This window comes from Clupea harengus, chromosome 16, assembly GCF_900700415.2.
Source record: "Clupea harengus chromosome 16, Ch_v2.0.2, whole genome shotgun sequence".
NCBI lineage: Eukaryota > Metazoa > Chordata > Actinopteri > Clupeiformes > Clupeidae > Clupea > Clupea harengus.
The window spans coordinates 12,334,805-12,361,084 of record NC_045167.1 but is presented as its reverse complement, the minus strand read 5'-3'; the positions used below and the strand labels follow the sequence as shown (position 1 = coordinate 12,361,084).

At 40.7% G+C, this 26,280-nt stretch overlaps 1 protein-coding gene across 1 annotated transcript; it reads left to right on the top strand.

Annotated features, from left to right (window-relative positions):
• The first annotated feature begins 407 nt into the window (after positions 1-407).
• Positions 408-24,478, top strand: LOC105897494 (deleted in malignant brain tumors 1 protein-like). The gene is made up of 17 exons (XM_042710160.1): positions 408-465; positions 684-926; positions 12,121-12,426; positions 12,522-12,830; positions 13,015-13,314; positions 13,409-13,717; positions 13,921-14,223; positions 14,336-14,644; positions 14,783-15,094; positions 15,274-15,588; positions 16,199-16,513; positions 16,995-17,077; positions 22,395-22,623; positions 22,903-23,199; positions 23,296-23,361; positions 23,587-23,904; positions 24,277-24,478. Exons 1-17 carry the CDS (start codon positions 408-410, stop codon positions 24,471-24,473), a joined length of 4,269 nt encoding a protein of 1,422 aa, XP_042566094.1. The 3' UTR covers positions 24,474-24,478.
• Positions 24,479-26,280: the final 1,802 nt, after the last annotated feature.

Sequence of the window (26,280 nt, the reverse complement as noted above, 5' to 3'; positions counted from 1 at the left end):
CAGCTGCTTGGCAGATATTGTATACCACCTGCACCCCCCTCCAGAAATAAATCATCGGTAGATGCAGTAACTTCCTGACCACAAGGATGCGTCTGTGTGACATCACTACTGAGCGTGCTCAGGGGATGGGTTGAGTCTAGAGACACTGTCTTATCACCAGTTTGACAAATATGGAGAACAATCTACACAGACTCTTCTGATTTGCCACTGAAGTGTTTTTGATGATTTCCTATCGCTCTTCTAATATGGTCACATCGAGTGTGATTGGCGGCTCAGGGGACGCATTGAGTCTAGGGGGGGTGGGCGAGGAGGGCACAGTTGTTTCAGTGAGTCGTTTGGGAGAGCAGAGGTGAGGGTTGTATTCTCTGCTGAGCCCCAAACTCAGAGCCTGCTGCAGGGAGATAAAGATGGAGAGCTGCCTGTGGGTCATTCTCCTGTCCTCTGTGGTCCTGGCCAAACGAGAAGGTACTCATTTACAAGCTCTCGTTTATTCAAGGAAATTAGATGAACACTATTAAAACAATATTTACAAATTTCTTTATGTATTAGAGTAGTACATGATTTATGCTGAAAGATTTAAAGTGTAAAGTCTAAACAACATTCAGTCACACAAGGATATAAATTGTACCTGAATGCTGAGTAGAGGTCACTGAATTTTTCTCTTTATCTGTGTTTCTTTTTAGATGCTGTGAGGTTGGTGAATGGTGTGCATCGTTGCTCTGGAAGAGTTGAAGTTTATCATCGAGGAGAGTGGGGCACAGTGTGTAGTTTTTCGTGGACCGCGTATGATGTCCGAGTGGTGTGTAGAGAGCTGGGCTGTGGTGTTGCTGTGGCAGGTCCACGTGATGCTCATTTTGGACAGGGATCAGGGAGAATCTGGATGGATAATGTGCATTGTAAGGGATCCGAGTCCACACTGAAGAGATGTAAGCACAGAGGGTGGGGTTCTGTACGCAACTGTAACCATCGTAGGGATGCTGGAGTCATTTGTTCAGGTAAGCAGCATATGTTTTGAAATGATCATATTTAGTTGGTATAATTATATGGTGATATGAAATGTAGTGAATAAGAGTAATGTGTAATGTTGCCACACAACAGAATTCACAAAGTTTAATATAATTTCTTCCCAGTTTATCATTATACAGCTTGATTAAAATTTGATTGTAAATAAATCTGAAAATGGAAACGTCTCATATAGGAGTGTTAAAATGGACCATGATAAAATGGAGGTGGATACATTTCACTTCATTCCAACCTGGTGTGAACATTTAACTGTAAAACTGAGCCACTTGATAGGCTTACCTCAAACACCCCATATTATCTCACATGTACAAGCCCAGGTCTAACAATTCCAAAAGATGACAGTTTAGATGGAGATAGAAGGATGAATTCACTGCATGCAGCATGTATATATCAAAAGTACAGAAAGAACATACACTTTTTTTTATAGTTTTTATTTTGGACTTTATTTTGGACTTGTAACATTGTATTATATATATATATATTAGTGCTGTCAATCGATACAAATATTTAATCGCGATTAATTGCATTTATATCATAGTTAACTCAAAATTAATCAAAATTAATCGCAAATTTGTATCTATTCTAAATGTCCCTTCATTAATTTTTTCCATCATTTTTTTCCATTTTAATGCTCTTATCAACATGGAAAAGTAGATTGGCTTGCTTTATGCAAAACATTTATTAAAAATTATAAAGTGCACATTTCAGGTAAACAAGGACTCAGCCTATAGTGCAGTTAAACCATGGCTTAATATTTTCTTTTTTTCAAGTTTGCTGGGAACATAGCAGTCAGGCCTCTTATTTCAGAAACAAAGGGCCTCATTCTCGAACGCAGTTAAGAAGAATTTAAGAAGGAATTTCTTCTGAATTGGATTTAGGAAAACATTTGGCATTCATGAAAGTTTTCTCATCTGGGATTTGTTCTGAACTTCAGAATACTTTCCGAACTCGAAATAGCAGTCGTAACTCGGCCAGAGTTTTCTCAAATGCGATTCCTTAAAAAACCACAAGATGGCCCCGTTGGCCATCTTGTGTTTTTTTGAGGAATCGCATTTAAGAAAACTCTCCGTGTTAAAAGTGTTAATGAATTTGTGAGAAATCGTTGGTGATTGCGTTCACATCAACTCTACAGATCCTCGGATTAAAGTAATTATAATAATAACGAGAATATTTGTATTATTAACAATTACGTTTCACATGTATAGTCATGATTCTACGAGGCACCGTGATGTCATAAAATTAAAAAAAGGACTACACCAGAATGCTGCACTCGTCTAGTGAGCGTCGTTTGGCACTGCCGTCTGTCCAAGTACGGCAATCCAGAATTTTCATTTGTAGTTCCACGTTGTTGGAACGAACTGCCTAGCACTACCAGAGCAGGGGCGTCCCTCTCTACCTTTAAGAAGCTTTTGAAGACCCAACTCTTCAGAGAACACCTCCCTTCCTAACTGCGCAAATGTCAACAGGCAGCTGGCTGAAAGCAAAGAAGTAGTAGGCTTACCTTTTATTGGTAACCTAACTGTTACGGTTCATTGTTTCTGAAATAAGAGGCCTGACTGCTATGTTCCCAGCAAACTTGAAAAAAAGAAAATATTAAGCCATGGTTTAACTGCACTATAGGCGGAGTCCTTGTTTACCTGAAATGTGCACTTTATAATTTTATTTTGTACCACCCTGTTTGGCAATGTTGGTTTTCAATAAAATAAAACATTTGCATAAAGCAAGCCAATCCACTTTTCCATGTTGATAAGGGCATTAAAATAAAATAAAATGATGGAAAAAATAAATAAATGAAGGGACATTTAGAAAAGATAAAAATGTGCGATTAATCGCGATTAATTTTGAGTTAACTATGACATAAATGTGATTAATCGCGATTAAATATTTTAATCGTTTGACAGCACTAATATATATATATAGTCTAGGCTACTCCTTCTGTTGGCCTGTTGCTTTCCTATTGTGACACTGTCATTCAGTTACTGTAAACCATGAGGGTTAGAAATCACCTCCATCAGCTGTAACAAGAGGTTTTCCCTTAGAGAGAGAGAGGGAGGGTGGCTATTGTTCATACCATGGCCAAACATAAAAAAAGCAAAGATACCTTAAAGCAGGGGTGCCCAATGCGTCGATCGCGATCAACCAGTCCATCGCAAAGCTTATGGTGGTAGATCGTGTCATAAAAAAAAAAATAAAAAAAATTCAAATCAAGTTAATTTTTTTTTCTTTCTATAAATCGCCAGTCTGTGTCTGTGTGTGTTTGTGCGCATCGGGGCGGAACTCCGCCGTGCACGATACAGAGAGCAGAGGAGAATTGTAAACGCGATCATGCCGTTGTGTAAATATAAATAGATAAAAGATAAGATAAATAACATAAGGCTTTTTATTTTGTTTAATACACGAAAAAGCTATAGATCTGTTCTATAGGAAAGGTAACCTTAAATGACAACCTCAGGTAACCTCAGATGACGAGACAGATCACAGTGACACAGGCTGTTTTTTCCCCTCATATGTGAAGGCTGAGACATTCATAACATTTTATTCAGTCTTACTGATGGTCCTTCTGTAATGCCAACAGGTGCACTGTGTTGTGGATACGTTTTGTAATCCTGGTAATCTTTTGTTTGGCATATTGGCAAAGTTATTACAGTGCATGAAATGCCCTGTATTGTTATTCCTTCGTTTCTTATACTTCTTCTTCTACTTCTTATTACAGTGCATGAAATGCCCTGTATTGTTATTCCTTCGTTTCTTATATTTACAGTGCATGAAATGCCCTGTATTGTTATTCCTTCGTTTCTTATTCTTCTACTTCTTATTATTCTTTTTACCGACTTCTGCGCTTAATTCAGCTCGAACCGCTTAACTTAGAAACTCCGTTCAAACTTTGGCGCGTATGTCTTGTAAAGGACACTTATGCTATGTATTTTTCATTTTTCTAAACTTTAAACTTTTTAAGATATTAAAGAAAAACTAATACAAATTTTCCCATTGACTTACATTGGGCCATCATGACATCATAATAGGGTCATTAAACTGGCTTGCACCTGTGCTTCACTGACACCTGTGCCAAGGCTCAACTTCTCTCTGTCCCTCTCCATTTAACTGTATAACTAGGAATATTAACAGACACCTTCCATACTTTCTCTTTATCTCTTCTTTCCCTCTTCCACTCTTCTTTCCTTCTTTCACTCTTCTTTCCTTTCTTCTTTCCTTCTTCCACTCTTCTTTCTTTCCTTCTTCCACTCTTCTTTCCTTTCTTCACTCTTCTTTCCTTTCTTCTTTCCTTCTTCCACTCTTCTTTCCTTTCTTCATTCTTCTATCCTTTCTTCACTCTTCTTTCCTTTCTCCTTTCCTTCTTCCACTCTTATTTCCTTCTTCCTCTCTTCTTTCCTTCTTTTACTCTTCTTTCTTTTCTTCTTCCTTTCTTAACTTTTGCATTTCATGCACTGGTATTTCCTTCAGGAAATGCATTTTCTAGTTACAGTGCATGAAATGCCCTGTATTGTTATTCCTTCGTTTCTTATTCTTCATCTTATTATTATTCTTTGTACCAAACTTGGGCGCTTAATTCAGCTCGAACCGCTTAACTTAGAAACTTTGTTCAAACTTTGCTGCGTAGGTCTTGTAAACGACACTTGTGCTATGCACTTTTCTAAACTTTATACTTTTTAAGATATTAAAGAAAAACTAATACAAATTTTCCCATTGACTTACATTGGGCCATTATGACATCATAATAGGGTCAATAAACTGGCTTGCACCTGTGCTTCACTGACACCTGCGCCAAGGTTCCAAGACTCCTCTTCTCTCTGTCCCTCTCATTTCAACTGTATAACTAGGAATTACTTTCCTTCTTCCACTCTTCTTTCCTTCTTTCACTCTTCTTTCTTTTCTTCTTTCCTTCTTCCACTCTTCTTTCCTTTCTTCACTCTCCTTTCCTTTCTTCTTTCCTTCTTTCACTCTTTCCTTCTTTCACTCTTCTCTCTTTTCTTCTTTCACTCTTTTCTTTTTTCATCCTCCACTCTTCTTTCCTTTATTCACTCTTCTTTCCTTCTTCCACTCTTGTTTACTTTCTTCACTCTCCTTTCCTTTCTTCTTTCCTTCTTTCACTCTTCTTTTCTTCTTTCATCTTCTACTCTTCTTTCACTCTTCTTTATTTTCGTCTTCCACTCTTCTTTCCTTTCTTCTTTCCTTCCTTCACTCTTCTCTCTTTTCTTCTTTCCTTCTTTCACTCTTCTCTCTTTTCTTTTTTCATCTTCCAGTCTTCTTTCCTTCTTTCACTCTTCTTTATTTTCTTCTTTCCTTCTTCCACTCTTCTTTCCTTCTTTCACTCTTCTTTACTTTCTTCTTTCCTTCTTTCACTCTTCTTTCTTTTCTTCTTCCTTACTTAAATTTTGCATTTCATGCACTGGTATTTCCTTCAGGAAATGCATTTTCTAGTTATTCTTTTCACCTTTTTCTGCGCTTAATTCAGCTCAAACTGCTTAACGTAGAAACTTTGTTCAAACTTTGGCGCGTAGGTCTTGTAAAGGACACTTATGCTATGTATTTTTCATTTTTCTAAACTTTATACTTTTTAAAATATTGAAGAAAAACGAATACAAATTTTCCCATTGACTTACATTGGGCCATTATGACATCATAATAGGGTCATTAAACTGGCTTGCACCTGTGCGTCACTGACACCTGCGCCAAGGTTCCAAGGCTCCTCTTCTCTCTCTGTCCCTCTCCATTCAACTGTATAACTAGGAATATTAAGAGACACCTTCCATACTCTACCTTTTTTTCTCACTCTACTTTCTCTCACACTCCATCTCTCTGCTTCAGTCCATTTTCTCTCCTTCTTTCAATATTTTCCCTCTTCACTCTCTCTTCATTCCTTCTTCCACTCTTCTTCCCTTCTTCCACTCTTCTTTCCTTCTTCCACTCTTCTTTCCTTCTTTCACTCTTCTTTCTTTTTTCTTTGCTTCTTCCACTCCTTTTTCCTTTCTTTTTTTTCTTCTTTCCTTCTTCCACTCTTTTTCCTTTCTTCTTTCTTTTCCCCTTTCCTTCTTCCACTCTTCTTTCCTTCTTTCACTCTTCTTTCTTTTCTTCTTCCTTTCTTAACTTTTGCATTTCATGCACTGGTATTTCCTTCAGGAAATGCATTTTCTAGTTCTTTTTACCTTTTTCTGCGCTTAATTCAGCTCGAACCGCTTAACGTAGAAACTTCGTTCAAACTTTGTCGCTTAGGTCTTGTAAACGACACTTCAGCTATGTATTTTTCATTTTTCTAAACTTTATACTTTTTATAATATTAAAGAAAAACTAATACAATTTCTCCCATTGACTTACATTGGGCCATTATGACATCATAATAGGGTCATTGAACTGGCTTGCACCTGTCCTTCACTGACACCTGCGCCAATTTCAAGGATCTTCTTCTCTCTGTCCCTCTCCATTTAACTGTATAACTAGGAATATTAAGAGACACCTTCCATACTCTACTTTTTTTTCTCTCCATCTTTCTCTTCATCTCTCTCAGTCTACTTTCACACTCCATCTCTCTGCTTCGCTCCATTTTTCTCTCCTTCTTTCAATATTTTCCCTCTTCACTCTCTCTTTACTGTCTTTATCCAGAGCCACTCTTGTTCACTCTTCTTTCCTTTCTTCTTTCTTTCTTCCACTCTTCTTTCCTTCTTCCACTCTTCTTTTCTTCTTTCCTTCTTCCACTCTTCTTTCCTTCTTCCACTCTTCTTTCCTTTCTTCTTTCTTTCTTCCACTCTTATTTCCTTCTTTCACTCTTCTTTCCTTTCTTCTTTCCTTCTTTCACTCTTCTTTCTTTTATTCTTTCCTTCTTCCACTCTTCTTTCCTTTCTTCTTTCCTTCTTTTACTCTTCTTTCCTTTCTTCTTTCCTTCTTTCACTCTTCTTTCTTTTCTTCTTTCTTTCTTAACTTTTGCATTTCATGCACTGGTATTTTCTTCAGGAAATGCATTTTCTAGTTTATTTTTGTTCTTGATGAATGAATGTTTGTTTATTAATCAGTTATTTTTCAACAAATAACTCAATTATGATTACAAAGAGGAAAATTCGCAACAAACACCTAAAAACAGCAACTTTCATCTGAACTTTTTGGAAAAGCTCCCTCGAAATCAAGAATTTTAGGCCGCAACTATCTCAAATAATGTCACCAATATCACCATGATTCCTTTAAGTGTCTTTTTTTTTTCATGCATGGTCTCTATTTATGAACATGTTTTGTGGTAGATCATTTTTAGTTGGTCATTTTAAAAGTAGATCACAAGCCAAAAAAGTGTGGGCACCCCTGCCTTAAAGGATGTGAATGTCTTTTCGTGATGTATGTTCTGATCTGCACTGAGGAAGACAGCTTTGAAAAAGGATCGCTCCCCATGGAGTAGAGGGGTGAAAGGTCAGCTTAGCTCTATGTGCATGATGAAGGTACCACTGTCCTGATCTGACATCAGTGGGAACACCCCAGTTGAGAGTCACTAGCAGTCTAAAGGTCATTCTAATATACACAATGCTCTGTACAACACAAAAAAAAAATTCATATGCACAGGGCCGGCCCCAGCACATTTGGCGCCCTAGGCAAGCTTCACTTCGGCACCTTAATGGGTGTGCTATGCAACGAGTAAGATATTTGTAGTGTTGTTGCACAAGCTATTGACTTTATCTGTGCGCCCCTGGTGTAATTTATGACTGGTTGGCCCACAATATTTGAATCATTTCTTTTTTGTATAATGTATAATAAATGGACATATTATTTTTTATATACCTGCCTGTAAAAACCTTAGAGAACTATGTGACAGGGAGTAGGAAGGCTTTCAATGATAAGGTACATATTTTCTTCTTAACTCCACTAAAGTGCCTGGAGCAATTCTGGCATTCAAGTTTTCTTATCTGGGATTCATAAGGGCTAAGAACAGGATTTAAGGATTTACCTTTCTCCTTGGCACGCTTCTCTTCTTTTTCCTTTCTTTTCTTTTTGAATTGCGCCCCGGATGGCTTTTGCCTCTTCATAGTTTCTTTCGTCGACGTTGCTTGGACACACAGTCAAACCATACCCCTCAATGTGCTAGCTTGTTCTGACACCAAGGAGGTACGTACCCCTTCCTCTTTCAATTTTTGGCTCATTTTTCCCTTATGTTAGATTTCTTTTTTTAATGTCAAAATATTGGTTGGAGATATAGAAGGGGGCGCAACCTTTTTTGCTGGGCGCAGTTTTTGGCATCATCTGATGAAGATGAGTGAAATGATTACAAGTGTATTCACCGATAATTACATTAAAAAAAATCCTCAGATAATGCCAGAATCAGCAAAGACCCTGAATCTGATTACAGACTTCAGATGGTTCAGTTTAGATAGGGCTAAAGTGCACTCATGAACATGTATGTGAAGGTCTCTAATTGTTGCAGCACTGTGTGAAAAAAGTGAATTAAGTTAGCTGGTTATATAGCACAAAAGTAAAAAAAAGCAGCAAGAGAAAAGGGCACCAGAGTTAAAGAAATTAGAACCAAAAAGTGTTGACACCGTTACACCGTTGGTGACACCGTTATTTCATAATTATTATTTGACACATAGATATGAATTAAACTCACCTAAAAGTACAAGAGTGACTGTTGTGATTGTTGTGCTTGGTGCTAACGTTGCTGGGAAAGAGGAGATGTCTACAGACGTACAGTGATGACGAGGCTCTTTGGTGGCTCTCTAGGCCGTGGGAAAAAAAAAAGTTCTTAGCAGGTTCTCAGTAGAAAAGCTGACTAGTCATGCCACTGCACACTACCATCAAAGTCAATATAAACAGCTGGTAAAATAAACTAATGACATTGATTGCTGTGAGTACAAACGGCTTCTGTAATGTTTATAGTTCACAATCACATTCATATTAACAATTTAGATGTGATGAAGGCTTAACATTTTTTTGTTTAGGTATCTTGAAAGTGCATAAAAAGTGCTTGAATTGTACTTATAAAAAGCTGTACAAACCTTGATAAATGTATTTATAATAAATATATTTCAAGTGTATAATTTAATTTGTTTGCCAAAATACACCATCTTTCAAACTATAGTGATTCAAAATTAATAGTTTACTGATATGCTGATCATTGGCTGGGCTGCTGGCTGGCAGGCTGGATCATTGATGGTGCACCGTCTGCTGTTATTCCTCGGACCGACTTCCATGACAAACCAGCATGCTCAATTGCGTCACACAGTTGCTCAAATACATCCTTAGCATGCTTTTAAACAAATGAATTCCTCTGTCACTTCAAACTGGTTGTTAAAACCGTGGAAATAAATCGAGAGCGGAGCATTATCATTTATGTCAGTACTCCCGTCCAGAGCCACAGAATACGCACTGAAACGTTAACCTTTGACACACAGCTAGATTTATTTTCCACTAATGACCTGCGGACTATACATTTCCCAGCCTATTATTCGGTTACTTGTCAAAACGATTGACATTCCTTCAAAATAACTATTTGTAATGATTTTGTTGCCATTTCGTGACTTTCGCTAAGAACAAACAGTTCTTCACGCAAATAGAACTTGAAAGTTTCAGGTGTTGCGTAGCAACCCATTACTTGTATGCGAGAAAATTACCGAATGCAAAGCAACCTGGTTATTACATCCTTTACCTTAATGAGCCGATATTGTCTTTTAAATAAACACACCTGTCGCTCCCACTAGCTATCCAGTGTATAGTCTAGTCTGCACTAGTATAATTTGCTAAAGGTCTAACATTTAGAATATACAGTATATTACAAGGGATAGCTAGCCTAATTATTAATACAACAGACATGGGCCTAACATGAACCGATCCAAAGAATGGAATGATACATAGGCAATCCGTTTTGATCTATTTGATCAGTTTAAAAAAAGATGAAATTAAATAAAACATGCTTCAAATATTCAAGTTTAACTGTTCAAATGTAGAAGCAATGTTAAAGAAAAGCTATATGTAGCTGATGGGCATCTGGCATCTGTATCTTTAATTAAAAACAGGTAGACTAATAGGCTATGCGAGTGTATACGAGCACAATTTCTCTCTCATTGTCAAAGGTGGGCCTGCCATGAAAGGTTTGGAAACCACTGTCTTATGCACCCAGAAAAACAGTCCAATATGAAACTAATTACACTGCTGGTTAGCAGCATACGATATGTTGTTCTCCACTAGGGAGGCATCGATACCGATACCAGTATCGGGTATCGGGCCGATACTTCGTTAAAATACTCATACTCGTATTCGTTTTTGAATTGCCGATGCCAAGCATCGATACCACTCAACAGTATTTCTCTACATCAAACTGGTAGCGCTATGCGGACAAAAAATTTGATTTGTTGTCCTACCTGACTTCAAAGTCTAGGGGGAGACAATGAGCCGGAAACTTGGAGATTCTGTCCAAAAGCGTGTGTGTGTGAAAGTAGGCTACGAAAGGATAGATGTTAAAGTAACAGTATGTAGCAATTGTACTTCAGGGTTAGGGTTAGGGTTAGGATTAGCTACTTTACCTTAAAATAACAGCTTAAAAAAAATTGGGGCGCTACAATGACCTTTAATATGGAGAATGGCCTCTGTGCCATTGCCATACCAGGGTCCGTAGGCATATTACTCCATTATGTAGGTTTCTGGAAGCCGCCAGGGTACCACTCTCTGACGGACTAGTAAGTAGCTTATTTGCCGTCTTGCTTTGTCTTGTGTTGCACTTGCTTGATGTTTGACTGTGTTAGGAAAGTTGTTGACTCACTAGTTTGTCATAGTGTCAAAGTAAGCAAATTGAAACAGGTTTCGCTAGGTTTAAGCCGCTAGCATCTCGTTAGCGATTAGCAATTCCTCCGTTGTGCTGCTTTAACGGAGGAGTATAGCCATGTCAGCGATTTGGGCTCATTTTAAGATAAATGACGACGACAGGCGGAAAGGAAAGTACTTCGTTTAACACAAGCAATTTGATTAAACATCTGAAGATGCACCATAGTGCTAAGTACACAGAGTTCACTAATGCTAGTGGCGCAAGACCAAAGCAACCTTAACTGAAGTCTTGCAAAAGAAAAAAGCGCACACATACACACACACACACACAGAGAGAGAGAGAGAGAGAGACTAATAGTGCCACATAGGTTAAGTGATTGTTTGTGTACTTGAGCAGGAGACTCTTTTGATCCTTTTGTAACTGAAACGTGCTAATGTACTAATCCAGTAATAGTTCTGTTCACTTTATGTTAAGTAGACTGTGTTGTTAACTATGCAGCAAATTGAATTGCCTTCATCTGGTTATATTTGCATTTTGTCTAATGTGATGACATTGTCTCTGGAGGCTTTTTGTTGTTGTTGTTAAAACCAGAAAGCTCTGTTTATTTTTGGCTTGGGATAGCCTTCTGTTAATTTTTTACTATAGGCTTGACATAATCTGCAGAGGATAAAATAAAATCTGTCTCCAAATTAATTGCACTTTCATGGAGACCAAATCTAAGAAGTATCGGTATTTGGTATCGGCAAGTACACAAATAAAAATACTCGTACTTGTATCGGTTTGTAAAAAAGTGGTATCGGTGCATCCCTAATCTCCACCTATAGGTGCAGACCTAGATTCTAATGCCATACACTTTTTGTCCATTCGTTGCGTTAAAAAAAACGATACTGACTCGGGCAGAGTCATAATTAATCCCAGCCAATAAACAGAGACAAAAGAGAAGTTACAGCAGACACAAGAACTACTTGACTGAAGTGGTGTGTCGAGAGATGGACTGTGGGGATTAGGTTCATAAGAGAAGTTAAAGCACAGATGTAAAGAACTATGCAAAGATTGAACATAAGGTCAGGGTTTAAATACACAACTAAACAAGGCTCAGGTGGAAAAACCGCCACAAAATGAAACACACATGAGTCCAACAAGGTCAGGAGTAAATGAAAAGAAAAACCAAATGTTTGAAATGGTCCTGAATCTGGTAGACAGGAGTAAATGACATCTGATTGACAGGAGCAAAATTACAGTCCCAGAGTTCTGACAATTGCTCTATAAAACAAGTATATTCATATTGAAATATAGTATTTGTGTTTACATGGTGGTAAAGTTTGCATTATTATTCCCAACTGAAGGGAGAACCAGACTGTCTAATGGATCAAAATCCTGCTCTGGGAGAGTAGAGCTGCTTCACAGCACAACCTGGGCATCAGTGTGTGATGCTGCGTTCGACTGGCAGGATGCAGAGGTGGTGTGTCGAGAGCTGGACTGTGGGGCTCCTGTAGAGGTGCTGGGAGCAGCTGTATTTGGAGAAGGAAAGGGCCAGGTGTGGTCAGAGGAGATCCAGTGTGGAGGCAACGAGACTCAGATTCAACTCTGCCCAACATCTGCTCTGAACCACAGCTGCTCACATGAGAATGATGTGGGACTGTCTTGCAGAGGTAAAAAATAAAATATGTTATTATTGGATTTATAACAGACATGACATATTTAAGTACTGTCCCAATACATTATCATCTCTATTGTCTCTCCCTAGATGCTCTGAGGCTGGTGAATGGTAGCAGTCGCTGTTCTGGAAGAGTAGAGGTTCTCCACAGACAGCAGTGGGGCTCAGTGTGTAGTAACGGATGGGACCTGCATGATGCTGCAGTGGTGTGTAGAGAACTGGGCTGTGGAGAGGCTATAAAAGCTCTTAATGGGGCCTATTATGGACAGGGTTCAGGAAGTATCTGGATGAGTGGTTTGCAGTGTGTGGGGTCTGAGTCCACAGTGAAGGACTGCAGGTCACAAAGATGGGTTACAAAAAACTGTGGTCATCATCAGGATGCAGGAGTAATCTGCTCGGGTAGGTTAACTGAAACGTACTGCTAATTTTATTAATCAGAGGCATTATTACACGTCACATGATCATCATATATATATATTTAGAAAACATAGATCAGTGTATGAGGTTTGTGGGGCAATTTAGTAAACATGTACAGCTGAAAATTAAATATACTTTTTGATATATTTCAATATTTCAATTGTAGGAGTCAAACTGGTGGGCCGTTCTCATTGCTCTGGGAGAGTGGAGCTGCTTCATAAGGAGACCAGACACACAGTGTGTGAAGCTGCATTTGACTGGCAGGATGCAGAGGTGGTGTGTCGAGAGCTGGACTGTGGGGCTCCTGTAGAGGGGCTGGGAGCAGCTGCATTTGGAGAGGGAAAGGGCCAGGTGTGGTCAGAGGAGATCCAGTGTGGAGGCAACGAGACTCAGATTCAACTCTGCCCAACATCTGCTCTGAACCACAACTGCTCACATGAGAATGATGTGGGACTGTCTTGCAGAGGTACAAATAAAATAAGTTATTATTGGATTCATAACAGACATGACATATTTAGGCACTGTCCCAATCTATTATCATCTCTATTATCTCTCCCTAGATGCTCTGAGGCTGGTGAATGGTAGCAGTCGCTGTTCTGGAAGAGTAGAGGTTCTCCACAGACAGCAGTGGGGCTCAGTGTGTAGTAACGGATGGGACCTGCACGATGCTGCAGTGGTGTGTAGAGAACTGGGCTGTGGAGAGGCTATAAAAGCTCTTAATGGGGCCTATTATGGACAGGGTTCAGGAAGTATCTGGATGAGTGGTTTGCAGTGTGTGGGGTCTGAGTCCACAGTGAGGGACTGCAGGTCACAAGAATCGGTTGCAGAAAACTGTGGTCATCATCAGGATGCAGGAGTAATCTGCTCAGGTAGGTTAACTGAAACGTACTGCTAATTTTATTAATCAGAGGCATTATTACACGTATCATAATATAACTACATTTAGAAAACATAGGTCAGTGTATGAAGTTTGTGGGGTTATTTAGTAAACATGTACAGCTGAAAATTAAATATACTTTTTGATACATTGCAATATTTAAATGTACTCATAACAATCAATGTAAAATTGTAGGAGTCAAACTGGTGGGCCGTTCTCATTGCTCTGGGAGAGTGGAGCTGCTTCATAAGGAGAACAGACACACAGTGTGTGACGCTGCATTTGACTGGCAGGATGCAGAGGTGGTGTGTCGAGAGCTGGACTGTGGGGCTCCTGTAGAGGTGCTGGGAGGAGCTGCATTTGGAGAGGGAAAGGGCCAGGTGTGGTCAGAGGAGATCCAGTGTGGAGGCAACGAGACTCATATTCAACTCTGCCCAACATCTCCTACACCCTCACACAACTGCTCTCACAAGCATGATGTTGGTTTAGTTTGTACAGGTAACATAAGAGTCTAATTATAAAAAAACTACAGACTATTATTTCCCTTTGATAGTTAATTATCTAATCTATTAAGCCTGGAAGCCATGATGTTATGGTCTTTTCCCTTCAGATCTTGTGAAGTTGGTGAATGGTAGCAGTCGCTGTTCTGGGAGAGTGGAGGTTTATCATGGAGGAGAGTGGGGAACAGTGTGTGGTACTGATTGGAATCAGTTTAATACGGCAGTCGTGTGTAAAGAGTTGGGGTGTGGTCATGCTGTAGATATAATGCAATATGCCTACTTTGGAGAGGGAACAGGGAGAGTCCTGATGGCTGAGGTTGCCTGTGGGGGGAAGGAGACCAGACTTAAGGCCTGCCCTCATAAGGAAATGGGTAATCATACATGCCAACCTCGCAACAGTGTTGGAATCCTCTGCTCAGGTAAGGTGAACACAAGCTTGCAGTAGTTTGTAATTATATAAATAATTCATTGCAATTTCCATTTTTTAAATGATCATAATTGTGTGTCATACATGAGACATGATTACGTAATGCATAGTGCTACTTATTTCCACACAGAACACCGAGCTCTCAGGCTTGTGAACGGTTCCCACCAGTGCTCTGGGAGAGTCGAGGTGGTCCATGGGATCACCTGGGGTACAGTGTGTGATGCTGCGTTTGACGGGCAGGATGCAGAGGTGGTGTGTCGAGAGCTGGACTGTGGGGCTCCTGTAGAGATGCTGGGAGCAGCTGCATTTGGAGAGGGAAAGGGCAAGGTGTGGTCAGAGGAAATTCAGTGTGGCGGCAACGAGACTCAGATTCAACTCTGCCCAACACCTGCAGTAAATATCAACTGCTCACATGACAGGGATGTGGGGTTAGTTTGTTCTGGTAAGCACATGTTCTTTAAAATCATTTTTATATATTTTTTTTTACACATAACATTCTCTGAACTCCAGGCACAGTTTATGACATGGTGTGACTTTGTGTTTTCATCATTTGGCTGCTATAAAGTTACCTGTTCATAAAGATGAAAACAAATGCTTCCTCTCTGTCTCTGCCCTGCCCAGGATACACAGACGCCAGACTGGCAAATGGCACTGATTACTGCTCGGGCCGAGTGGAGCTCAAGTACCTCAGCGAATGGGGCACAGTGTGTGATGCATCCTGGGATATGAAGTCCTCCAGCGTGCTCTGCCATCAGTTGAACTGTGGAAGAGCTGTGGCTGTTGTAGGGCCAGAGTGGTTTGGTGAGGGGAGTGGAAGCATCTGGCCTGATGTGTTTGTGTGTGAGGGGAATGAAACTGGCCTCTCAGAATGTGGAATCTCCTGGTGGAGTCGAGCTGCATGCTCCCATAGACAGGATGCTGGAGTGATCTGCTCAGGTGAGCACATGAACTGCATGGCCGTGTTGACATTGCTCAATGTAAACAATATGATCTGGTCTCTGACTGATTGCAGTTCATCAGCCCTCATGTTGTGTTCGCAAAATGGTTACACTTGTTGTGGTCACGGTCAGAATTTACTGGCCCAGTTTAAAGATTAATAATGCTTTTTTGTAAACATTTGACCAAAATTAACAATGTGATTTATGATGATAATTCACATCTATTTATATCAGCTTCCAAATGACTGCCTTAAATGTGACATCTGACAACTTTACCATTTATTTCCAGTCATATAACTCTGAGTTTTACAGACTTGGACATTCATTTTAAAGGCCGGTCATTATTGACCAGAGGCACAGCAAATGTAGCAATGTTAAATTATTTGGAAAAGATTTGGTGTGAATTTAGTTACTTTTGAATTGGACTAAGCACCTTGATTTCACAAATAGTGTGATTTTTAGTTACTATTGAATCAGACATATAATCCCAATAGATTTGAAATCGGACTGAGCACATTAATATCACAAGTTTATTGGCTGACAAAAAAATGGTTGTGCAGTTTGTCTGGCATATGAAATATTTGAATTAAACTAAAGAATATTTGCAGGTTCATCCTTCTCTCTGGACAATGGGACGGTGCGCTTGTCTGGAAGGAGCCGTTGTGAAGGAGAGGTGGAGGTTTACGTCAGCCAGAGGTGGAGGAGAGTTCTGCTGGACTCCTGGAATCGGTCTGAAGCCTCCGTGGTGTGCAGACAGCTGGCCTGCGGTTCTGCTGTTGGGTTCTCTGGTTCTGCTGAGACGGAGGGTGATGGGTGTGTCTCAGGGTTCCGATGTTCTGGACATGAGACTCATCTGGGAAACTGCAGCACTCCTCAGATGCTAAACTGCAGTTCTAGCCTGCACGTGACCATCGTCTGCTCAGGTGTGTACAGCTCAAAGTCTGACAGTGATCCTGTAGCTGAACTGTATGTCAAACTGGTTTTCTTCTGCCTGCAGGTTATCCATCTGTCTCAGTGCCATTATCTGTACCAATCAGAAATTCTCATTTAACCATAATCCACTCCACACATTGATAATAGTGGTTACTACAGAAGATATTTATGGAAAGACACCAATGCTGTCATCAATCTGTGATGTGCAGTTCCACACTTTTCACTTGGGGTGTAAAGAAATGCCTTTCCCTGGCTTTTGTCGAACTCTTCCAATAATGATGAACTCAACTGCTCTATGGATTTGTTACTAATATTGCTGTAGATCCACATCTATAAATAAACACTGGAAATATAGCTGGAAATACAGACATTACTTTAACAGATGGATAAATCCAGGCACTTGCAATAATAAATAGCATCCATATCCATAAATGAAACATTTCATGTCATTCACCACGTTCCTCATCTCAGGCCATCAGCCAGTCAGGTTGGTGGGATCCCGAGGAGATTGCGCCGGCCGGCTGGAGGTGTTACACAACAGCTCGTGGGGGACTGTGTGCGATGACTCCTGGGACATGGAGTGATGGAGATAATTTCCAAACACTGTTAATGACTTAAGAATATAATAATCAAGTGCCTTGTATTATTAATTCCTTGTATGAATCATGTGCTTATGAAAACAGAAACATGGCTTTTCTGTGTTTCTGTGTGCGTGTGTAACTTAGAATATTAGGTGCCACTTAGTCTGCATATGTACAAGAGCATGTTTAGACCAGAAGAGATAAGAAGGGTCGAACTGTGCTTCTTCCAACCTTGCAAAACTTCCATCCTTGCCTCGGACGTGAGAAATCCACCACGTGATTATCCCTGCTGAATGCTCAACTTCTGTCTACATAAACCTTGTGTGATGTGTTTATCATTGCTTCACTTTCAGCCTTGTGCTGGGAGTGAGCCCGATTGCAAATATTGTTTGTTTAATAAATATACTTATATGCAGCTCCGGAGTCCTGAGGTAACTAGGGTGAATTTTCACCTATCATATTTGGGGGCTCGTGACCGGGATTCCAACAACCTCAACGGCTCTCCACGCTGGGCTAATCATCAGGACCTGAATCATACGGAGGAGTATGAGACTCTGTTTTTCTAAAGACCTCCAACTTGAATTGGAAGGAGGCCAGGTTCTGCCAGCGGGGAGAGCCGAGAGTGAAGGAAAATAATTGGACTGTAGGGTGTGGACTCCGAGCTGTTTGTGAGTATATTGTTTGTTTGTTGTAAGTGCACGGTAGTATATTGTTGGTTTATTGTTTGTTTCAGTTTTGTGTACACGTGTCTTCGAGTGGGGCTGTGTTGCCTGTTCTCCGCGGGGTAGAGAAGGAATTCTTTAAGGTTACAAAGTTGTTAGAGATATTCCTGCTTGCCTCGTGTGTTGAACGAATTTGCTAGCTGTGTTAAAAGGTTGTAAATGAGAGATAAACCTGCGTGGTAGGGGGTCCTCCGCAAACTCTTCGGTTGTAAATGAGAGATTAAACCTGCGTGGTAGGGGGTCCTCCGCAAACTCTTCGGTTGTAAATGAGAGATAAACTGCGTGGTAGGGGGTCCTCCGCAAACTCTTCGGTTGTAAATGAGAGATAAACCTGCGTGGTAGGGGGTCCTCCGCAAACTCTTCGGGGTAAATGAGAGATATATCCCCTTGGCCACTGGAAAGCCTGTACAAACTCTTCGGGGTAATGAGAGATATATCCCCTTGGCCACTGGAAGCCTGTACAAACTCTTCGGGGTAAATGAGAGATATATCCCCTTGGCCACTGGAAGCCTGTACAAACTCTTCGGGTAAATGAGAGATATATCCCTTGGCCACTGGAAGCCTGTACAAACTCTCTAGACCTATTTCTAGACGACTCCGGAGAAGTCTCTTAAAGGTCTATCCATTCCCCCTTACCTTGTGTTACCTGTGGGGTTGATACTAACTGTTTTAGATATATTTCTGAAAGAATTTGCAAGAGTCAGAGATACTCCTGTGTTATTTTTCTGTGGGATTGAGACAAACTTTTTACAATGGGTAAAACACAGATAATTATAGTCATAATTTATGTAATTAAAGGACTGATTTCGCATTACTGAGATGCCTTGACCCAGAACAGTAGGGGACTGATCACCCCAGGGAAATTCCCTGGCCTCAACCTCCTCACCAAACGAGTGAGACGGGGGCCCTCTGGTTGGGCTCGAGTTGACTCAGCATTGCGATCTCAAGAACAAACTATGAGAGTCTGAAAATAGAAACATAACTAACCCTAGTGTGAAGAATAAGATAAAGGTAATTTAAAAGGTTTCAAGAGCAGTTATTATTAGAGGTATTAGAGAAATACATAAAAATAACTTACAAATGGGAAAAAGTGCGTCAAAAGCAGAAGACGCACATGATAATAGCAATAAGAGGTGGTTTAAAATGTCTACAACAAGAAGAAAATTGTAACACTGATTTGAAAATGTTTTTACATTATTGGTTGCACCAAACAGAGCAAAGCTAACGTTAATGGTGGCAAGAAAGCCAATGATTTTTTGTTTTGTTTTGTTTTATGTGACTTTGGTGCCTGCTGAGCAGTAATCAGAGAATTAGATGCCCAGAACAGTAAGGTTGTAAGAAGAAAGAGACATCTAAAAGCAGAGTTTGAAACAGGAGAGATATTTCAAAATACAGATTATGTTTCAAAAACATGCCCTACAAAACTTATTAGGAAGAGATGTGATGTGGGTTGGACATTAGAATTGTTCCAACAATACATGGGTTTTAGAATAAATGAAACAATGATGTCCCAAAATATTATTATGTATAGAATATACACTGTTAAGCCCAAAAAAGATTTTAAGAGAAATGTAAGCCTGTCACACTAACTACATTAACCTAGACTGATACATTGGACAGGATGGGTGGGGCTGAGTGCTGGCTCAAAAGACTGTATTCTCACAAGCCATGAGCTCAAACTTAGCTACAGTTCGAGGGACAGTCAATTGTTTGTTGAACATCTAGTGCTGTTCCTCCAGATAAGAAGACCTGTAAACAACATACCCTGGCGTTGTTAAGATTTTTAGCAGAAACAAGGCCACAACATTAGCAGCTGTGGTCCACTAAAGTAAAGCTATCTTAAAAAGCACCTCAGCCACAGACAAAGAAATAAATGATGTATTTTCTGAGAATGACTAACTTCTGTAGATAATGGATTCCTAACCACGCGTTAGAAACACAAATGTTGCAGAGTTTACTTATTCTCAGCCCAGGTCAGCAGGAGATATTATTAAAAGGCCTGAAGATGGAAAGCAGGCATTTGAACAGATAAAACAACTGTTGGTCAGTTCTGCTGTCCTAGCACATCCCATGACATGACAAAGCCATTCGTACAAACTGTAGACTGTAAAAAAGGTTATATAACATCTGTGTTAATGCATAAGTGGGGACTTAAAAGTTGATATCAGTGGCATACTAGTCAACCCGGCTAGATCCAGTAGCCAAGCAATGTCTGAATGTTTACAAGCAGTAGTGGCTGCAGCCTTGGCGGTGCAGGCCTCTGCTCCTATTGTACTAAAGAGACACTTACACTGAAAGTTCCACATGCGTACTTTTTTTTTTTGCTCACTCAGCCTCATATCAATATTGAGCGCTGCGTGACATTTAACCCAGTTACACTTTTACTTACGGCAGAGGACAGATAAAAACTATGGCAGCCAGAGCTGACCTTACAAGATATGCCTTTTCCAGAAGCTGATTTAACTATTGTTTGTTGATGGTTTCAAGCTAATAAACCTTGAACGCATAGCCACTACTTCCACACTATTCCGCACAGGCAGCGGAACTAATTGCACTGATTGCGCACACACATGCAAAAGACCCGGTTTCATTGGGAAACCACAAAGCAGACAAGGCCACTTAACCAGGCCAAACTACAACAACCATCTGACACATACACAATTGAAGAATTAGATCTCACAATATTAAAAGATATGCTGCAATATTGAGCCATGGTGAAAACATGCCTCAATAAGTGGGGATAGTAAGCATATATTTGTACTTTATATTCATGAGAAAGATGTTTAATCATTCATTATTGATTTTATTGAGTTAAATCCCAACGAAAGAAAGAAATATTGTCTAGCCATAGACAATCACTGTTCATACAACCCCCAGTCAGCAGGACTGGTAGAAAAGAATGAACCGAACTGTTAAAAGCAATTTGAGAATCTTAGAGTGAAATTAGTGATATTAAGCATGAATGTTGTTATCACTGTTTGAAATGATGTATGGAAGAATCTACACTGCCTCAGCACTCAAACCATTTGCTGAACAGACTAAGAGATTGAATATACATTTGCAGAATATATGGCAAACATGTGAATTAGCAAAATGCTCTCAGAACTCTCTGTGCTCCGCAGGAACCTGTGAAGCTGAAACCAAGGTTGGGCCAGGAGATTGGGTCCTAATCAACAGCCTCCAAAGAAAACACTGCCACTTGCCCAAGTGGGACAGACCCTACAAAGTGCTACTGTCAACATCTACCACAGTCAAAATAGCGAAGAGAGCACCTGGATACATCTAACACATTGTAAACGAGTAAGCCTTCTTTAGAAAGAGACAGAGGATAGGAGCTGTCTTCCTCTACAGTTTTTCCAAGGCCGGGCCACTGTGACAGAAGTCCAGCTACAAAGGGGATTCTTTGCGTTAGGCAATTTTTCGTCTCAAACCTGGTGAAGAAAACTACACTGTCCAGTGGGGTAAAAGAGCCTAGTGGATACTGGGAGGGCAGGGAGGTCCTATCTCTGTGAAGTCATGGGGAGTTACAAGGGAAAAATGAAACAATGTGTGAAACATTTGATAATAACCGTACTGCTCTACATTTTGGTACTGTTAACATATTGATCACAACAGGCACCGGTCTTGGTCAAATGTCCGCGATGGGGCCTACCTAAAGATCATCCGTGGTGATGGGAAAACCAGACTGCCCAAACACACTTTCCACAAAGAGACTGTTTACATTTTCCTGCCCAGTAATATTCAACAGCCGATGTGATCTGCAGAATGCCTGATGGGGAACAGGGCCTTCAAGGACACAGCAAAGAGGCCTTGTTTGAATGTTATCTGAAGCCTAGGCGAGCTAATGACACACACACACACACACACACTCACACTCACACTCGACACCCACTATGTTGGCCTACAAATGCAAAGTATACAAATGTGTGATGTGAAAAATGATGATTGACTTATGATGAGATGAAATAATGGTCAGTAATGATCTCTGTTCCGAAAATCCATGTGATGAAGCTCAGAGTGATGATTTTGAGGTTATCCATTGAAATTGATAATTGACGAATTAAGAAAGATGATTTGTGATTTTGATGGTGATTTTGAATTATCCATTGAAACGGATAAAAGGAGGGACTGATGGAGATAATTTCCAAACACTGTTAATGACTTAAGAATATAATAATCAAGTGCCTTGTATTATTAATTCCTTGTATGAATCATGTGCTTATGAAAACAGAAACATGGCTTTTCTGTGTTTCTGTGTGCGTGTGTAACTTAGAATATTAGGTGCCACTTAGTCTGCATATGTACAAGAGCATGTTTAGACCAGAAGAGATAAGAAGGGTCGAACTGTGCTTCTTCCAACCTTGCAAAACTTCCATCCTTGCCTCGGACGTGAGAAATCCACCACGTGATTATCCCTGCTGAATGCTCAACTTCTGTCTACATAAACCTTGTGTGATGTGTTTATCATTGCTTCACTTTCAGCCTTGTGCTGGGAGTGAGCCCGATTGCAAATATTGTTTGTTTAATAAATATACTTATATGCAGCTCCGGAGTCCTGAGGTAACTAGGGTGAATTTTCACCTATCATGGAGGATGCCCAGGTAGTGTGCAGACAGCTGCAGTGTGGTACAGCCCTCAGGGTTGAGGTACCTGCATCCTTTCATCCAGGAGACGTGCCCATCTGGCTGAGCGAGGTGGGCTGCGCAGGTGACGAGACGAGCCTGTGGGAGTGTCCCTCAGCAGGGTGGGGACGCCATGACTGCTCACACAAAGAGGATGTGTGGGTCATGTGCTCAGGTACAAACACCTCATACTGGTCACTGAGCTACATGTTTACCTTCAATTGTTCATATCCGCATCAAATGGATCACAGAGGTTTGAAAAACTATTCAAACCTCTATCTATTTGTTATATCAGCAAATTATTTTATTTATCAATGTGTATTTGAAAAGATTCTCATTTGGATGGATAGAGCAGTTACAACTTTTAAGACAGGTGAATCTTTCTGTTGTTTAAGAGTTGTGAAACTGTCATAGACAGAACTTTCATACATAATATCTGTTTTCGTTGCCACAGAGTTCATTCAGCTGAGAGAAAACACAGTGCGTTATGGACCATGCACAGGTGTTATAGAGGTCTATTACAGTGGCACCTGGGGGGAAATATGCTTCAATGACATGGACAAAGACACAGGCTCAGTGATTTGCCAACAGTTAGGTTGTGGAGGTTTTAGAAAGACCTATGCAGTAAGGTCAACTAAAGGCCAGCGACTGAGCCCTCCCCGGTGTAGGAAGCATGATACACATCTTGAGCAGTGCAAACCTTTTCAGTGGGGACAATCCTGTGAGGAGGTTGCTGAACTTCATTGTACAGGTCAGAATTAGTACCCTCTAAAGTTATGCTTCTTCTAATTTTAATCAGTTTTGTACTGTGCAGGCTCTATTTTTTATATTCATTTTCATATTTTAGGAGGTGGAAAAAATGTAGGAAGTGGAAAAAATGCGTCTATCCTACACGAAGTCATGGAATGTCCAGGTGGGACCAATGCCTTTGGTTTTATATTGACCCTTTGAAATGATTTTTTTACCATATTTTTCTTACTGTATTGTTTTACTAAACTGGGAGATATCTCTAATTATATATATAAATATAAAAAAACACATATTATTAATATTAGTTATTTTTGAACAGTTGTTTTTGAACAGTTATTTTTGAGGTTAAGAACATGAGGCTAGTCAGTGTCCCTCTCTCCTCTTCCAGGTGCTCCAGGGCTGAGGCTGGTGGGGGGTCTCACTCACTGCTCGGGGAGGGTGGAGGTGCTCCTGCAGGGAGAGTGGGGGACGGTGTGTGACGACTCCTGGGACAAGAAGGACGCCCAGGTGGTCTGCAGGCAGCTGGACTGTGGGGAGCCTGTGGATGTAGGGGGGGAGCAGGGCACATTTGGGAGGGGGAACGGTGCCATCTGGCTGGACGAGGTGATCTGCACAGGCAATGAGCACCACCTGTGGGACTGCTGCCGCGCCCCTCTGAACCAGAGTGACTGCACCCATAAGGAGGACGCCTGGGTCAACTGCACAGGTGGGGGAGCACAGAGATGCTGTAGATGGGCATCGACCAATATGCATTTTTCAGGACTGATATCAATATCTAATGACTTAGGATGGGGAAGCACTGAAATTGTTGTCATTTCTGTGACCTATTTAGCACTTTTGTTATTGTCCAAACCATATTTAGTTCCTATGCCAGGGATGCAACAGGGTGGAAAACCCTAAGAGATTCAAGGGATGAAGTGCTAGACAGGGGCTCTGGATCCCTCCAGGCAGAACAGATTATTGAGAATCTTTTCAGGACTCCTGACAAGAGTCCAGCATTTGTATCTACAGCCATGTTCTGTTCTCTAGGGTGAATGACGCAAATTTTCAGTAGCAAAACTGTAAGTGAATTCTTCAGGGCCTCCATCTTCCACCCGCCGTCATCCTGTAAGAACCACAGGTCGTCCATGTGAGCCTGCAGGGTTTCCTGTCTCTCCAGCGGCCATAGCGGCTCTGGGGCTCCTGTTCCTGCTGCTGCTGGGGTCACTGGTTGTGCTGGTGGGGCAGAACAGGTCACTCAGGAGAGGTGCTGTAACACCTTCATTATTTCAATAAGTGTTCTTCGCATGATTTCTGCTTTTTTATGCCATATTTGACTGTCAAGGATTTCGTGTCAAATGACATATCGGTTTGAAAATGTATGCATTTGTCACAGTAAAGTCATTTAAACAGTAACAGCCTTAATGTCATCAAATATAAAGCACTAATTTAATTGCAATGACCCAATGGTATATTAAGTATTAGTGTATTAAATTATTTCATGGAGGTTTGTCACTTTTCCTACCCTACAGCTCTCTCCAAGATTAGACACATGGCACTTAATGAAGCTGTCTATGAGGAGCTAATCCCCAGACTGACCACAGCCGGCACCTCCAGAGGTCGTCAGAGAGGTGAGAGGCCTTCAGGCTGGGTTTATGAACACCTCAGACACACAATCTGTACTCCTAGCACTGAGACCAAGCATGCAGACAAACAAACATGTACTGTATGACACATCACACATTGAGGACATGTTGCACTACTACTGTTGTGCATACTATTAGCAGAGTGCCAGAATTAGCTCTCGGATCTCTGAAAATAAAAAAATTAAAAAATGTTTTTCGTGTGCGTCATACTGATAAGAATCAGTAGAGAAGGTTGGAGTGAACCTCATTAGCTCTTCCTGTTGTAAGACCTGAAGCAGAAAACCGCAGCGGTCTCACAGCTGCATCAAACATGCAGCAGAGGAGCTGATGGGAAAGAGGTGATGATCATAACTGCCAAACCACAGTGTGCACTCGTGATGTTTGCAAGAACATGAGCAAATTAACGTGAATGTACACACACTCAAGCCCCTGTGCACGACTCAGTGTGTTGGTGTGTGTTTCATGATGTCCCTGCAGATATGCAAAACCAGTACACTGTGAGACTAGGTTTGTTTAGGTCACTGAATGTGACACAACTTTAGTATTTTCCCTCTGACAGGGCGCGTCCTGAATGAAGACGTGGACGATGATGAGAGGAGACCCATCTCAGGTAATGGGATGAGAGGGGGGGCTGCTGACTGACTCTTTGAAGGGCTCCTGTCGATGTCTGATGCATGGTCTGTCTTAACTTTTCCAGTTGCTTCTCTGAGAGAGCCGACGGTGGAGTACTATGATGATGTGACTGCTGATGATAATGAGACCAACCTCGATGATATCTTGATAGGTGTGTGTTTTATGTGTTCTGTTGTGTGTTTTCTTTTCTGTGTTTTTCTGTTTCTTTTACACACCTAACTTATTATATAGGATAACAAGGACATGAATGTATTACAGATGTACAAGGCTTACTGTTTGGTTCAGGAGAGAAGGAGACAGACAAGCAGCCAGAGACGTACGATGATGTCGATGGTGACACCATTGTGGAGAAGTCATGTGACGTGACGGGTGAGTGAGATCAAAGCAGAACAGCAGATGGAGCAGAGACCGAGGCTGAGTTTGCTCCTCAGTAAACGGGGACTTGTAAAAGTGTTTACAAAATATCTTATCACACAAGCGTTTTGCTGTTTGACTAAAATCATCTATATATTATACAAAAGACCAGTAACATTTTGCGCAAGAGAGCCCTTTGGTATTCTAAGATGAATTATTCATGACAAAGCCACTAAGAATTTATTCTGAAATTGGAATGTTGCATGCATCTTATATTTCTATGTTTGGGTTGCCTTTTTTATTGGTGGATTAAAACTGTCTAACTGTCCTTCCACAGACTACGTCCTAGAGAACACAGGATATGATGATGTGGGAGACAGTGTTGAGGGACTCATCTCAGGTAGGGAGGACTGCCTTGAGAGCAGGTCCTGGATCAGTGGGACTGACATTGTTATTGCATCATGCCATGT

Bases quoted from the DNA above. Each gene is read 5' to 3' on its own strand.
- LOC105897494 (XM_042710160.1), top strand. From the start codon at position 408: ATGGAGAGCTGCCTGTGGGTCATTCTCCTGTCCTCTGTGGTCCTGGCC. The intron at 12,831-13,014 runs GTAGGTTAACTG...TTTCAATTGTAG, and splicing joins TGCAGGAGTAATCTGCTCGG to GAGTCAAACTGGTGGGCCGT. The intron at 15,589-16,198 runs GTGAGCACATGA...GAATATTTGCAG, and splicing joins TGCTGGAGTGATCTGCTCAG to GTTCATCCTTCTCTCTGGAC.